Source organism: Typopeltis vanoorti, chromosome 1 (genome assembly GCF_054136105.1).
Source record: "Typopeltis vanoorti isolate ZY-2024b chromosome 1, IOZ_Tvanoo_1.0, whole genome shotgun sequence".
NCBI lineage: Eukaryota > Metazoa > Arthropoda > Arachnida > Uropygi > Thelyphonidae > Typopeltis > Typopeltis vanoorti.
In genome coordinates, this window is record NC_143549.1 from 177,868,807 (window position 1) to 177,885,112 (window position 16,306).

General features: G+C 37.0%; 1 protein-coding gene across 3 annotated transcripts in view; it reads right to left on the reverse strand.

Moving 5' to 3' along the window:
• The window catches only part of LOC150110672 (glucose transporter type 1-like), a 1,175,276-nt gene that overhangs the window by 170,489 nt on the left and 988,481 nt on the right, over window positions 1-16,306 (reverse strand). For all 3 annotated transcript variants that reach the window (XM_090395569.1, XM_090395562.1, XM_090395554.1), the window contains one exon: window positions 5,735-5,810. In XM_090395569.1, the coding sequence (XP_090251695.1) occupies window positions 5,735-5,810 (76 nt within the window). The remainder of the gene's footprint in view (window positions 1-5,734; window positions 5,811-16,306) is intronic.

Genomic DNA, 16,306 nt, shown 5'->3' on the forward strand with positions numbered 1-16,306 from the left:
TGATCCGTAGTGTTCAAGATAGGATGCGTGAGGAGTTTGCCAGGAGGAATGACAGAAAGAGTAGCTATGGCAATTAAGAGAGGTGAAAGGGTGGATGAGATGATTGTGAAGGTAGAAACAAATGACTTGGGTGGTAATATAAGTTGGGCAGCAAGAGATATGAGATTTTTGTTTCAGGCTATACGGAAGAAGGCAGAGAGAGGAAAGATAGTGTGCTTGTTGTCTAGGTATGATAATGACGAGCTGAGCAGAAGAGCGGTAATATTGAATGACATAATAGCTAGAATGTGTGACAAGAGAGGACTGGAATACGCGGATGCTTGGAGTGAATTTGAGGACAGAGAGGAATTGAATGCAAGAGACCGCTTACATTTGAATGAGGAAGGACTAAGCATCTAGAGAGATTGCTGTTCTGAACGAGTCAGTGTGTCCCAGGGAGGATGGCAGCAGGGGTGGCCTCTTGTGGGAATGGGTACTTGAGAAAAGGGGGATGACATCAGGTAACACTGAGCTGTAGTCTAGACAGGATAATGCTGGGTATAGAAACAATGGCATTTATATGCTTTATACTAATGCCAGGAGTATCCAGAATAAGGGAGAGGAATTGGTGGCGCAGATAGCATCAGCCTGGAAAAAATTATTTGGATCACTGAGACATGGTTGACAGAAGAGGATATAATAACAGGAATAGAAGTTGCTGGGTACAGCATTTTTCGGCAGGATAGGAAGGGAAAGCATGGTGGTGGAGTGCTGCTTATGATAAGTGTCGACCTATGTCCTCTAAGAGTGGAGGCTTTGGAAATTAGTGACACTAATGATTTTGAAAGCATATGTTGTGAGGTAGAGGTGGGCAAGACAGGATATTTAGTGGGGTGTTCCTACAGATCCAGGAGCACAGAGGGTGGGGACCAGGAGATGTTTAGACAGTTGAGTTTGGCAAGTGCAAGAAGAATGATTATTATGGTAGATTTTAATACAGCAGTATAAACTGGGGAGAGGAAGATGCATGTAGCAATAAGGAAATGGAATTTCTAGAATTCTTGAGGGACAAATGTTTTAGGCAACATGTAATAGAGGGAACAAGAGGTTCAAGAGTTTTGGATTCGGTTATAGCATCAGAAGAGTTGATAATAACTGAGATGACATCTCTCCCTCCAGTTGGAGAGAGTGACCATATGGTTTTTACTTGGAAAATGAATAGACATGCAGGAGTATCAAAGAGACAGGAACATATGTAGAATTATAAGGCAGGTGATTATAATAGTCTAAGACGTCAACTTGGGGAAGTTTCATGGAGGGTGGAATTGGAAGGCTGGGATATCATTAGTGCGTAGGAAATTATGAAAGAATATTTGTTAGCAGCAATCATAAATTGTATACCATGAGTGAACAAGAGGACACAATTTAGAGTCAACTGGATGAAAAACAATATTAAACAGGAATTGACAGCTGAAGAGAAGATGCATGAAGAGTATAAGACACAGGCCAGAAGAGTGACTAGTATGGTAAGGAAGATGAAACTGGAATATGAGAGGAGATTGGCCCTAAGAGCCAAAGAAAATCCTATGGAATTTTTAGATATGTGGCCAGTAGGAGGAGAAATGACTGTGGAAGTATGATATTGTGGGATAAAAATGGGAATAGAGTGACTGATGCATAGGACATAGTGGAATTGTTCAATGAACACTTTATTGGAGTATTTCATCCTGGAGGAGTCAGTTTTAATGCTAGAGGGATTGTGCAGGTTCAAGGTTTAGAGGTACAGGAGGAGAGTGTGTTTCAAATACTCAGTACTCTGGATGTTAGTGAAGTTGTGGGACGGGATGGTATTTCACCATGAGGTTTGAGAGAATGTCCTAGGAAACTGCAGTGCCTTTGACCTGGCTTTTCAATGAAAGTCTGGTTGTGGGAATGGTGCCCATGGAATGGAAGTAAGGTAAGATAGTGCCATTGCAAAAGGGCGGTAGCAGACTGGAAGTGTCTATTTATAGGCCAGTTTGTGTGTCAACAGTAGTTAGTGAGATCTTGGAGAAAGTAGTGAAGGACCGTATACAGCATTGGGCAGATGAGGGTAATGTTATCTGTGAGAGTCAACATGGATTTGTGAAGGGGTGCTCTTGTTTTAGCAATATGCTAGACTTTTATGATAAAATTACAAGAGCATTAGATGAGGGAAAGGCATATACTGCCATTTTCTTAGACTTTGCAAAGGCATTTGACAGGGTGCCACATGATAAGCTGATATTTAAGTTGCAGCACATGGGTCTGGATGTCAGATTGGTCAACTGGATTCAGGATTGGCTATCCAATAGATATCAGAGAGTTGTGTATGGTGGGGAAGTTTCAAGGAAGCAGCGGGTTACAAGTGGGGTCCCATAGGGCTCAGTACTGGAACCTATATGATTTAATCTTTATATCAATGACATTGTCAGTGGATTGCAGTGGGATATTCAGTTGTTTGCGGATGATGCAAAGCTGGAGAGGATTATTAGTAATAGTGCAGATGAGGCAGCCCTGCAAGAGAATTTGAATAAGCTAAATAGATTGGCATATGAATGGGAGAGTATCGGTTTAATGCAGCAAAATGTAAGGTATTGAGGTTTGGGAAACATCAATGGGACACTGTATACTCTATGGGAGGAGTTAAACTAGAGGAAGTAGGTAAGACAAGAGATCTGGGGTTGATGATTGATAGAAACCTGAAATTTAGGGGACATATTGCAAAGGTGGTGAAGGTAACACAGAGGATTGCTGCAATAATGAGAAGAACACTGACCTGCAGAGATAAAACAGTTATCATTCCATTGTATAAGACCCTGATCAGACCACACTTGGACTATTGTTCTCAGATTTGGTCCCCAGGATATGAAGGGGATTAATTAACTGTGGAAAGGGTACAAAAGCAGATAACAAAGATCGTTTCAGGACTGAACTATGATAGTTATGATGATCAGCTGAGAGAACGTGCACTGCAGAGTTTGGTGGATAGAAGAAGGAGAGGTGATATCATTGAGACTTTTAAACTGTTGAGAAATGGTTACAGGGTTGACACTGGGGAGTTTTTCACTTGGTTGAACAGTGGGAAGGAGTGATTTCAAGAGAACATCCGTGGAAGTTACGAAAGGAAACTGTGAGCAAGAGGGTGAGGAGTGGTTTCTTTGGTTGAACCATGGAATGCATTGCCTGATGGAGTGGTGAGAGCAAGAACAGTCAACGAATTTAAGGAGTGTTATGATGGAATTTGTGTTTCTTAGGTGGGAGACCTCCCCCTCGATGAGTCTTGATAGACTTGGTATTTCTTAGGAAGGACTTCACACGAATAGTCTTTTGACTCCATGGAGGCCTGAATAATAATAATAATAATAATTTTTGACATATTTTAGGTGCCTTTTCTTCTGTGGCGGCTGTGTATATTGCACACTTCGCACACGCCACCAGCTGGGCCTGTCTGCAGAGAACTGAATATCTCCATCCAAATCTTCACCTATATCATTAATATACAAGTTAAACAGTAATGGCCCCAAAACAGACCGCTGAGGCACTCCACTATGACTTTCCTGGATATTGCTTCCCCATACACAACTTGTTGATACCTATCAGATAGCCAGTATCCAATCCAATGCACTAACCTAATATCCAACCCCATCTGCTCTAGAGTGACTATCAATGTATCATGAGGTACTCTATCAAAAGCCTTTGCGAAATCTAGGTATATTACTGTGTATCCTTCTCCTTTGTCCAAGGAAGCAGTCACTTTATTGTAATAAGTAAGTAGATTACTAAAACATGATCTCATGTTTTAGTAATCTTGTTCATGTTTTAGTAATATACAGCATATATATATATATATATATATATATATATATATATATATATATATATATATATATATATATATATACACAGGGTGTTCGGGATAAATTTGACAGTTTCGTAAGGAAAAAGAAAATCTTCTTTGTATCTATTAAATTTAATGAATTGACAAAAAAACATTACTGGCAGAGTTAATTACAATACTATCAACAAGATTTACTCAAAATAACCACCATTAGCATCGATCACAGCTTCAATTCTGCTTCGGAACCTCGAACAAGCTGATGCTACAGTCTCCCTGGGAAGGGCCGCAAAAACTGTTTTAATTTTATCCATTAACTGGGCTTTTGTATTACTGGAAGTGCGATTGGTGTCTTTTTCAACTGCGCCCCATACAAAATAATCCATGGGGTTAAGGTCTGGGGAGTTTGGAGGCCAAACATTTGGACTGGTGAAGTCGTAGAAATTTTCAGACAACCATTTTTGACTTTTCCCAGAGGTGTGGCAAGGGGCCGAATCCTGCTGCCATACATACGGCCTACCATTGGCTACCCTTGTTATCCAGGGCTTGACTACAGTTAGCAACTCCACGAACAAAGCCCGAATTCCAATGCCAGGGTTCTTCAACACCTGTTCCTGCAGATTTGCGAGGAATTCTGCTGTACGAACGCAATCAGATCGTCTGCTAGGGATCTTTCTTCTTGCTACATCCTCGTAGTCACCATTGCAAGTCTCTAGTTCATGCCTGATTGTTTTTACTGTATTCAGGGAGCATTGGGCAGCAGTCGTAATATCCTTATTTTGATGGCGGGCACGAATCATCATGATACAAGTTATTCTCTTCCATGATTCAGGTGGGTTCCAGCTATCCATCCTTTCTGACATCTTGTATATGAATGAAGAAGGGTCCAAACTTTTAAATGAAGAGAAGTGTGTGTTAATACATGTAACTTACGGAAAAATATAATTAATTATAAATATGTCAAATTTATCCCGAACACCCTGTATATATATATGTAAATAAGTTTTTTTACCTTGGGAATAATGTATATTAGGGTTACCAAGTAATTTTATAAACTTGGTTATTTTACTCCTAATCCCAAGTAAGCAAACAGTTAAGTTTGCACCTGAACGTAGTTCAAGTATAAAGGTGGCACAACAGCAGGGCAACTCATTGGAAAGGTGGGTAAAGATCTGATCACTATTCTTAGTATTTTCCATAATGTAAAGCATATCTCACTGAGAGATGTATACTGCAATATGTTATGGGTGGGGTCGCTACCCAGACTGTTTTCAACCTTATTTGAGGTCTCCTCAGTGAGTAGCTAGACGCTAAATACCAAGGTTTTAGTAATACAGAGCCTTATCAACTTTACCTATACAAGTTGCTACAAGGTGTTTTTATTTTGAATAAGAATCTCTGGAGGAGATTTAGGGTCTAGCTACTCACTGAGGAGACCTCAAAAAAGGTTGAAAGCGGTCTGGGTAGTGACCCCGCCCATAATGTATTGCAGTATACATCTCTTAGTGAGATGTGCTTTACATTATGGAAAATACTAAGAATAGTGATCAGAGCTTTACCCACCTTTACAATGAGTTTCCCTGGTGTTGCACCACCTTTAGACTTGAACTACATTCAGGCGCAAACTTAACTGTTTGCTTACTTGGGATTAGGAGTAAAATAACCAAGTTTATAAAATTACTTCGTAACCCTAATGTACATTATTCCCAAGGTAAAAAAACTTTTTTTACATATATATATATATATATATATATATATATATATATATATATATATATTTGACTCATATACATATTGATAGCATGCATAATTACATAAAGTAAAACATATATTAATAATTTAAATATACAAAACTGATACAGTTGGATATAAACATATCAGCAAACAATAAGTACATACCTGGACCAATAGCAAAGAAGACTACAAAGATGAGTGTACTCACTACACTCAAATATGTCACCCAGTGGTAAAGGAACTGAAACAAAGGGAATAGTTTTAATCACCATGATTAAAAGAATTTCTAATTATGCACATAAACAATATAACAATCAAACCAGTTAAATAAATGGTAAATTAAGTTTTCATTTCATATTACAAATTACAAATTTGTAATATTACATATTACAAAAATAAAGTCCAAATATTAAAATTTGGACTTTATTATACTTTATTTACTAATTTCATATTATCATAACTTTCAAAATCAACTATTCTCCATGCAAAAAGTTAAGTGTATTCAAAATGGCCTGATAGTAATATCAGACTGTTTTGAAAACATTTATCAAATTAGATTTGCCAGTCAGATTAATTGAGTAGATAGCACTTCTGCTCTTCAGTTAATAGGCTATGAGTTTGAATTCCACTGAGGGCATGGATATTATTATTATTATTAACATCTGACCTCCATGGAGTCAGAGCATGGGAGGTACACACTATTGCACACAATGCTCATCCAACCGTGCTTTAAACTGATTCAATGTGTCTACATTCACAACACACTCAGGCAATGCATTCCACTCACCAACCACTCTGCATGCAAAGAACCCTCTCCTCACACCCTCCTTATACAGTTTCCAGTGATGGCCTCTTGTTTTACCTCTCTTCCATTCTATGAAAAATCTCTTCCATGTCAACCTGATACAACCCCTGACTAGCTTATATGTCTCAATCATATCCTTGCTCTTCCTCCTCTTCCTCATATTTATGAATTTATTAGGTGGTATAGGAATTTCATTGCCTAATGTAGGACCAATGCCACCATCCTGCTTATCGGAGGCCTAAATTTGCTTGAAAAGCTCCATATTTGGTCTTTAGGGATTCAAGATTATGTACCTCTTATCCTATCCACAGTACGAATAAGAATATATGACATGAGTGGAATACACATAAAACAAATCCTGCTGAACAGAATACTTTTAGTAATTTAGAATAAAACAGCTGCATTGAGGATAGATATGAAATTTCTGATGACATGGACAAGAACAGAACTGATAGGTAGAAATCAGAGAGAAGAGACGTGATAAGAAATGAACCGTAAGGCTTTGTGCTTGAACCAAGAATTTTCTGAGAATCATCCTCAGATGTCCTGCTATAATCAAAGAGATACATCTGGGATTAATAGTGAATTAGTAGTTTCTTAAAAGTGCAACTCTGTAAAGCAAAAGAGAATATCTTGTTCCTTGGAAACAACGTGTGCAAGATCTTTATATCAAAGAGAGATTACACATTAAATTATTTCAAGCAAGAGATACTGCCGTTGCTATTGATAGTCTAGTTATACTCACCATTTAAAGAAAAAAATGATCTGTTTATTTTTTGGCAATGATGAGCATTATTAGCATTGAAATTATCTATGCTGAAAAAAAAAAGCTTCACTACAAGAGGTATTATTATTATTATTACCACAAGTAGTCTCAGAGTCATTGAGGTAGGTCACATATCACCTATACCAGATTGAATTCATTCACACTGACTGTACTCACCACCTACAAAGGTGCACTTGCTCTATGAGAGAAAAATCTAGTTCTGACCATTTTTCTTTCCTGCATTCATTCTCAACTTACATGAATGTCCTCTCCCCACCCTACATAAAAATAAAAATTCCATTTACTAAAATCAAACAACTCTTAGAAGTTTGTATATCTCTATCACATCCTCCTCCCCCTTCTCCTGTTTGCTAGTGTCTGCAGTCCACAAACCATATGTCCTGATAATCTACGTTCCACAGTTCCAGTGTTATCTTTAACACTCTCCACTGTATCTGCATCATAGAAATCGGGAGAGTCAATCCAATGTAATAGTCCAGGTGGGTTTGTATGAAGGCCTTGAAAAGAGGCAAAATGACTTCCTTATCCTTACATATTAATGTAAGTTTCAATGTTGCAATTGCCCTCTGAGTTGTATTTGTAATCTTTGCTATATGGTGCTTGAACATTAACTTCCTATCTACTAAAACTCCAGGATCCCTGGCTTGATGAGTTTCTTCTAGCATAATCCCACCAATATAATATGTCATTGAATATCTCATTATATCAAAACGTTATATGCTACAGTTTCAGCTTATTTAAATCATTGTGCAAGTGGTGTATGTCAGTCACATTTCTGTTTATCTTGAATATTTTTTGCATCATCAGCAAATAGCTGTATTGTTGTTGTTATGTTCTATCGAGTCATTTTCGACTCCTGGTGATTCTATGAACATAGATTCTCCATTCAGATCTGTCCCTGGCCATATCTTTCAGAATTTCCAAGTGCATTTCAGTTGCTTCTTTAACTCCATCCACTCATCTAATTCTTGGTCTTCCTCTTCTCCTGCTTCCATCAACTTTAGCAAGCATCATCATGTTCTCCAGACTGTCATTTGCTCACATAATATGTCTGAAGTATGACAATTTTTGCTCGATGATCATAGCTTCGAGGGAGCAGTCTGGCTTTATTCTATCTATCACTGATTTATTGGTTTGCTTTGAAGACCATGGTATTCTTAGTAAGCATCTCCAAACCCATAATTCAAATGCATCTATCTTCCTTCTTTCACTCTTTCTCAGGGTCCAACTTTCACATCCATACAGTACCACAGGGAATACCATTGCTTTCACGATTCTGATTTTTGTTGTGAGGCTAATATCTTTATCTTTAAAGATCATGCTTAAATTTGTCATTTCTTTCTTTCTGAGTAATAATCTTCTTCTAACTTCTTCAGTATAATAACCATCTTGATCAATTCAGGATTCTAGGAGCACAAAATTGTTAACGGCTTCCATTTTCTCCCCATCTACTTCAAAATCATTAAGTTCACATGTTGCCATAACTTTTTGAGGTTAAGTTTAAGACCATATTTAGCACTTTAACTTTCATAATAAGTTCCTCCAAATCTTCTTTGCATTCTGCTAGCAAGGTGGTATCATCTGCATACCTCAAATTATTAATATTTCTTCCACCAATTTTAATTCCAAATGAAGACTCCTCCTGCCCTGCCATTCTTAAAATGTATTCGCTGTACAAGTTAAACAGGTACGGAGATAAAATACATCCTTGTCGTACCCCTTTATCTATTGTGAAATACTCAGTTTCTCCAAGATCTGTTCGGACAGTAGCTTCTTGTTTATAATAAAGATTCCTCAGAAGGATAATGAAATGCTCTGGTACTCCCATTGTTCTTAATACATTCCACAGTTTCACATGATCTACAGAGTCAAAAGCTTTGTTTCCTTGCTATGGTCAAGGAAACAAAGGTAGACATTCTTTTGATATTCCTGTGTTCTTTCTATTATCCATCTCACATTGGCGATTTGATCTCTTATTCCTCTGCCTTTCATCTGGCATTTCTCTCTTCATGAATGGTTCCAGTCTCTTCTGAATGATCTTAAGTAAGACTTTACTTGCATGAGAAATCAGTGCTATAGTTTTGTAATTTTCACACTCTTTTGCATCGCCTTTCTTCAATAAAGGTATATAAACTGATTTTTTCCATTCCCTAGGCCATTTAGTTGTGATCCAAATTCACTGACATAAAGCTGTTAAAATTTTAACTATAGCACTGATTTCTCATGCAAGCCAGTAGCACTGGCTCCTGTGTATAATCCTGCTCTTCAAATTTCTCAGTAATTTTGCAGTCCTTTCTGTAAAGGGTTTCTGTATACTCTTTCCATATTTCTTTGACGTCTGCAGCTTCTGTAAGATATCCTTTGTGTTTACTTTTCAATATTGTCACCTTGGCACTAAACTTCCTGTTAGTTCTCTGATCTTTTTGAAAAGATCTCTTGTTTTTCCTTTCTTGTTTTGGTCTTCCATTTGTTGGCATTCCTGGTTGAAGCATTTTTCCTTGTCTTTTCTGGTTTGTCATTGAAACTCTGCATTCAAATGCCGTACTTCCTGCAAATTTCCTGTGGCCCTCATTTTCCTCCTTGCCTGAGCAGTTTTGATGGCATCTTCTGACAGATATTTAAACTTCTTCTTCTTCTTACAAACTGTTGGAATATTCTTCTTTGCTTCTGTTTTAATTATATCTTTAGTTTCTTCCCATAGTTCATCTGGTTCTCTTTCACACAAATTGAGTGTGTTGAATCTGTTCTGTATACTAATATTGTATTCAGCTGGTATGTTTCAAGATCATATCTGATTGATCAGTTTCCATAATTTCACATGTATTGCAGTCACTAATAACTCATGGTCTGTTCCACAGTCTGCACCTGGAAAAGTCTTGACAGACAGAATTGCACTTCTCCATCTTCTTTGTCCAAGTATATAATCAATTTGATTTCGGTATTGTCCATTAGGTGATATCCATGTATACAATCTTCTTTTGTGCTGTTTAAAACAGGTGTTAGCAACAAACAAGGAATTCTCTGCACAAAACTCAACTAGTCTCTTCCCTGCAGTTACAAATACCTAAACCAAAACGACCTGTTATTCCTTGTTCCTCAGTCTCTCCCACTTATGCAGTCCAATCTCCAATAAGTAGCCATAAATCGTACTTTGGTGTTGCATCTATCACTTCTTGTAACTTGCCATAAAATTCTTCAACGTCTTCTTCTAGTGCCTCTGTAGTGGGTGCACAAACCTGAATGATGGTCATATTCATTGGATGTCCACTCACTCTGAGAGAAATGATTCTGTCACTCACTGGATTATAACCTAATACATACCACGCCATCTTTTTCCTGAGTAAGAAAGATACTCCATTTTTATGACTTGTCTCATATCCTGAGTAATACACCATATAGTCCGATTCCTGTCCATCTAAGTTCACTTATTCTCAATATATCCAGCTTCTTGCACTCCATTTCCATCTTTATTATTTCCATCTTACCTTGGCTCATACTTCTAACATTCCAAGTTCCAATCCTGTGGTTTCTTGTGAAACAGGGAGCCTTCCTTTTCCAACCAACAATATCCGTGACCAAGCTTCCTTCTGGGTTTGACCTGGACACATCATAAAAACTAGTTCTACTCATGGAAGCTCTCTGTTCTTCCCCAGTTGCATGTTGGATGTCTTCAGGCCCAGGGGTCTTACCATCCAGCACCATATCGTACTTTCTCATTTTTGGCATGTTCATAGAATGTCTCTTCCCAATGTCATCAATGTAAAGAATAAATAACAATGGATCAAAGGTATCTCCATGGAGTCAGAAGACTCATTGCAGCAGACCCATTATTCATTAAAAAACTCATTCTCAGACAAGGTATTCACAACCACTGGTAACCCTTTTCATCTATTAAAAACCTTCCAAGCAAAAAATCTAGTCCTAACAGTCTTACTAACCACACTCTTATACAATTTCCTAGTTTTTGAAGCCCACAGATCATCAGTCTATTCTCATAGAGAGCATTTCATAGACCCAGCACAATCTTTGTCACTCATATCTGGATAACCTCCACTACTTCTTCATCTCGATGGAATCCAGTGACCAGATCTGTGTGCAGTAGTCCAAATGTGGTCTTAAGGCCTTATAAAGAGGAAATAATAACCTTCCAATCCCTGCTTGTTAGAGAGCGTTCCTCAACAGCTTTGTAATCTAATGTGCAGTTTTGGCTGTCTTTGAAATATGATGTCTAAATTTCAACTTCCTATTCACAATCATCCCCCCAATCCCTGGCCTCATCAGTTTCTTGCAGTTCAGTTCCATCAATACAGTACACTCCCTGCAAATTCTTCTTCCCAAAGTGCATTACTTTACAGCTGGCCATGTTTTAAATCATGCTGCAGAATACCTACATCACCTTTATGAACTACTGCCCTCCCCATTTTGCATCATCAGCAAACAACTGAATATCCCCTCTTAAATATTTCCCTACATTATTAATATACATATTAAAGAGTTGTGGCTCTAGTACAGAGCCCTGGGACACTCGACTAGTCATCTGCATTTGTCTTCATTCCATTACACCATGTACTTCCTTCTGATGTCAGTCACCTCTCTATTCATGCCATCAGCCTCATATCCAAACCTATTTGCTTCCAACTTATGTAAGTTTTGCATGTGGTATTCTGTCAAATGTCTTTGCAAAATCCAGCAGTAACATGGTGTAACCATTTCCTTTATCCAATTCTGCTGTCACTTTATTATAAAATGTGAATAAATTACTAAGGCATTACCTACCTTTTACAATGCCATGCTGCCCATCATACAGTCATATTTCTATCTACCCATTCATGAATTTTACCTTTAACTAACTTTTCTGATATTTTAACCACCACTCCTGCAATACTAATTAGTCTGTGATTTACTATTTCTATCTCATAGTCTTACCCTCTTTCCTCCTTGGAACCTTGCCAGAGCCGAGACTTAATTTAAACAACTTTGTCATTAATTTAATTTGCCAGTTATTTTAGCACACAGACCAATATAGTATCGAGTCCCACTGCTGTATTCACATTGAATGATAAACCCTTGCAAAGTGATTACTTAGTAGTGCAACTATTTCTTTTCTCTCTTTCCTACCAATCAGCACTGAGTAAAGTTATTCTTCCATAATCATTTTTTCTCTTGCTTGCTACACAGTAAAAAAACTGTTTTAGATTTACTTTGACTAGCTTAGCAAATTTTTTCTCTTAATCTGATTTAGTCTTCCTTATCATACTAGTCACCCTTCTTGCCTACGCTCTATATTACTCATGAGCATGCTGAACACTTTTCAGTTTATATTCTCTCCACCTTGCTTTATTTTTTGATGTGCCTGTTTTATATCACTACTCATTCATTTAATCCTGCTCAGTTTATCTTCCTGACCCTGGGTATACTGCCAAACAATCCCTGACCACTTTCAAGCACTACTGATATTCTTTCATTGTAGCTTCTTATGCAATGCACTGCTCCAAGCTGCCCCTGAAGTTTGTCATAATCATCAGCTTTGTCGTTCTGGATAAGAACGACAAAGTTGATGACTTTGTCATCAACTTTGTTGCAAAAGAAGACTGCATGGTCACTTTCCCTGAGTTGCTACTGTAGTTATGGTTAGATCTTCTGATGCTGTTTCCAGATCCAACACTCTCCAATCCCTTGGTCCTCTCCATCATGTTGTTTCAGGTAATTATTCCTTAGTAACTTATAAATTTACTTACTATATTATCCTTACTATTAAACTTACTATATTATTCCTTATAAAACTCCATTTCCATTTCGGCATGTGCCCTTTCCTCTTTTCAATCTCTCCTTAGTTGAAGTCACCCATGATAACTGCTCAGCCTACACTTATTGTGCTAATCTGCCAATGTATTTCATCACCATCTCCTCTGGACTCCCAAGTCTGTAACAGGAACCAACAATCTATTTTGTCTTATTGGTCTCTATCTCACACAAATAGTCTCAAATGAACCATCTCCCTCAGATTTAAAATCTTCAACTTCTGTTTTTGTTGGTTGAAGTTCTTTATTATCATTAACAATACCCCATATTTTAATTAACACCCATTAATAATAATATAATTAACATAGTTGCATAACTTAGTCGCTTTTATAGAGTCTCACTAGTCTTCTCATCCTGATCTTATTTCCATGACTCTCCACATTAGGTGAAATGGAAAACTTTTGTACCTGTTTTTGTTTTTGCTATCACAGTGAAAAAAAAAAAAAAAACATGCACAAAAGTTTTAAAAATAATCAAATATACAAGCATTATTAGCAAAAAAAAAAAAAATTAAGGTTTGAAAACAAAAACCAAACTTTGGAAACTCAGTGTATATTCTGATGAAAACATTGAGTGATTAGCTACATGTGGGAGTTGTTTGCATGGACAGAAAAGTTTGTGTCCCAAGAGAATACACAGAAAAATATAAGAAAAATTAGCTATGTGTAAAAGTACCTTAACAAAACTCATGAGAAGAATTCGGTAAGAATACAGAAGATAATAACACAAAGGTGGCAAAACATTTCTTAAAGCTATTTTCATTTTTACCCCAAAGTGCATAATTTTATATTTTGCCTATCAACAATAACATTATCCTTTGTCCACAGCACCCTTCTATTTACATAATCCCACAGAATCTCGACATCATCTTTATTTACTATTGTTCTCCAAACGAGAATAAAAGTTTGCAACATCAGCAAACCATCCAAATTATTCCCAATAACATTAATTTACAAATTAAACAGCAGCAGTCCAGCAACAATTTGTAAATTGTTTTCTACCATGGTTGCCTTTTATTATTATTATTATTATTTGACACCTCCAGGGAGTCCAAAGACTCATCGAGGGAGAGTGTGCCAACAGATTGAACGATTGAACCCTTCCAACTACTAAACGCACTCAAACTTGCTTAACTTTTTGCATGAGCCATTAGTAGCAGAGGCTCTACCAATCAACCAACCTTTGCTTCCTTGATTCAACTCCACTGTATACAAATTTTTGATGTCTATCTATCAGTTACTTTTTTTTAACTGCTTCATATTCATCCCCTATTTCCTCCAATTTACATAGCAGTTTAATATGGTATCCTGTCAAATGCTTTTTCAAAGTTAAGCACTATCATTATAGCTATTTCCTTTATCTAGCTTAGCTTTCACTTTTTTTATACTGAAAGTAAGTAAATAACTAAAGCTAGACCTACCCTTCATTAAGCATGCTTCTTCCATATCATATTCTTATTTACTAATTCATGAATTCTCTTCTTAACCACTTTTCAAATACATTATCCCACTTCTGCAATAATGACTAATCTATAATTTGAAAAGTGGTTAAGAACTTAAAATAAACAGTTTGGTCAGAGATGAAAAGAGAAGAAAATCCGAGGCTAATCTTCTTGAATGGCAGGCAGTCTAAAGTATAGTGATGTGGACAAATATCAGAATGGGGAACTGGACAATGAGACTTATTTGTGCCTATGGTCCCACAGAAGGTTCTACTAAGATAGACGTGGAGGAATTTTTTCAGGCTTTTAGTGAAAGCAACTGACACAACGAAAAAGGAAAAGTTGGTCCTTGTTAGAAATCTAAACAGCAAAGTAGGAAATGATTGTCAGACATACAAAAATATTTTGGGAAAATTTGGAGAAAAGAGTAAAGCTAATAATAATGGCAAATACCTGTTGGATTTCTGCTCAGGACATGGACTGGTTATTACTAACACCATGTTCCAACATAAAAATGTGCACAAATTCATATGGAGAGAAGAGGAAAGAAATAAAAAAAGTCTCATCGACTATGTTATTGTCGATAGTGATGTTTTCTTCCTAGTGCAAGACACCAGAGTGTACAAAGGATTTGATATTGGAAGTGATCACTATTTAGCAGGACAAAATTGAATTTCATATTGAAAAGAAGAACATGTAAGAAAGTTTGGAAGAGAATAAAAGTTGAGCAGTTCTCATATATTAACTGTAGACTAAATTACAGAAACATTGTTCAAGAAAAACTGAAGAGTTTGAGAACAGGAACCAAACTTTGGAGATTCAGTGCCAAGCTCTTAAGAAAGCACTGACTGATTCAGCCAAAGAGGCATTTGGTGAGGTTGTCTGCAAATATAGAAAAATCAGATCTCCATGGTGGACACAGGAAGTTAAAGAGGCAGTGAAGCAAAATAAGAAAGCATATCAAAAGTTCCTGACAAATAAGTCAGCCTGTGCTGTTAGAGAATACAGAGACAAATGTAAGAAAGCTAAACACCGTGTAAAACCAGCTAAACAAAAGTCATGGGAAGACTTTGGTAAGAACATAGAAAATAATATCAAGAAGGTGGCAAGCTATTCTGGAGGTTGTTGAAGAAGCTCAGAAATGGAGGAAAGAGTGCTGTAAAAGGAATTAGAGATGATAAAGGTGACATGAAAATGGGAGAAAAAGATATCCTTGATGTATGGAGTAATTACTTCAAAAAATTGCTAAATGAAACAAGCAATGACAGCACAGTGGTAAAAAACAGTGACCAGGCATGCAATCAGGAATGCATATCCATACTTGAAGTAGAAAAAGCCATCAAAGGTCTGAAATGTGGAAAGGCAGCTGGTGTAGATGATATTAGACCAGAAATGCTGAAGTATGGAGGTATAAAGGTCTTACAGTGGCTGCTCTGCATAGTTCAGAAGACCTGGACAGAGGGACAAATTCCAAATGATTGGAGTAGAGCTCTCATAGTACCCATATATAAAAAGGGAAATAAAACTGAATGTAAGAATTACAGAGGTATTTCCCTACTGAGTGTTCCTCGTAAGATTTATGCAAGTATATTTGAGAAATGGTTGAGAAGGATTGTGGAAGAAAAACTTGGTGAAGAGCAAGGTAGATTCAGGCCAAATAGAGGCTGTCAAGATCAGATTTTCACTTTACAACAAATAGTTGAGAAATCATGGGAATATAACAAAGATCTGTATTTAAGTTTTGTAGATCTGGTGAAGGCATATGACAAGGTGCCAAGAGAAAAGCTATTCAAAATGCTACATTTATATGGTGTCAATGGGGTATTATATCAAGCAATACTTAGTCTTTATTTGAGTTGTAAGTCAGCAGTTAGAATTGAAGGAAGTAAAGGAAATGTTTTA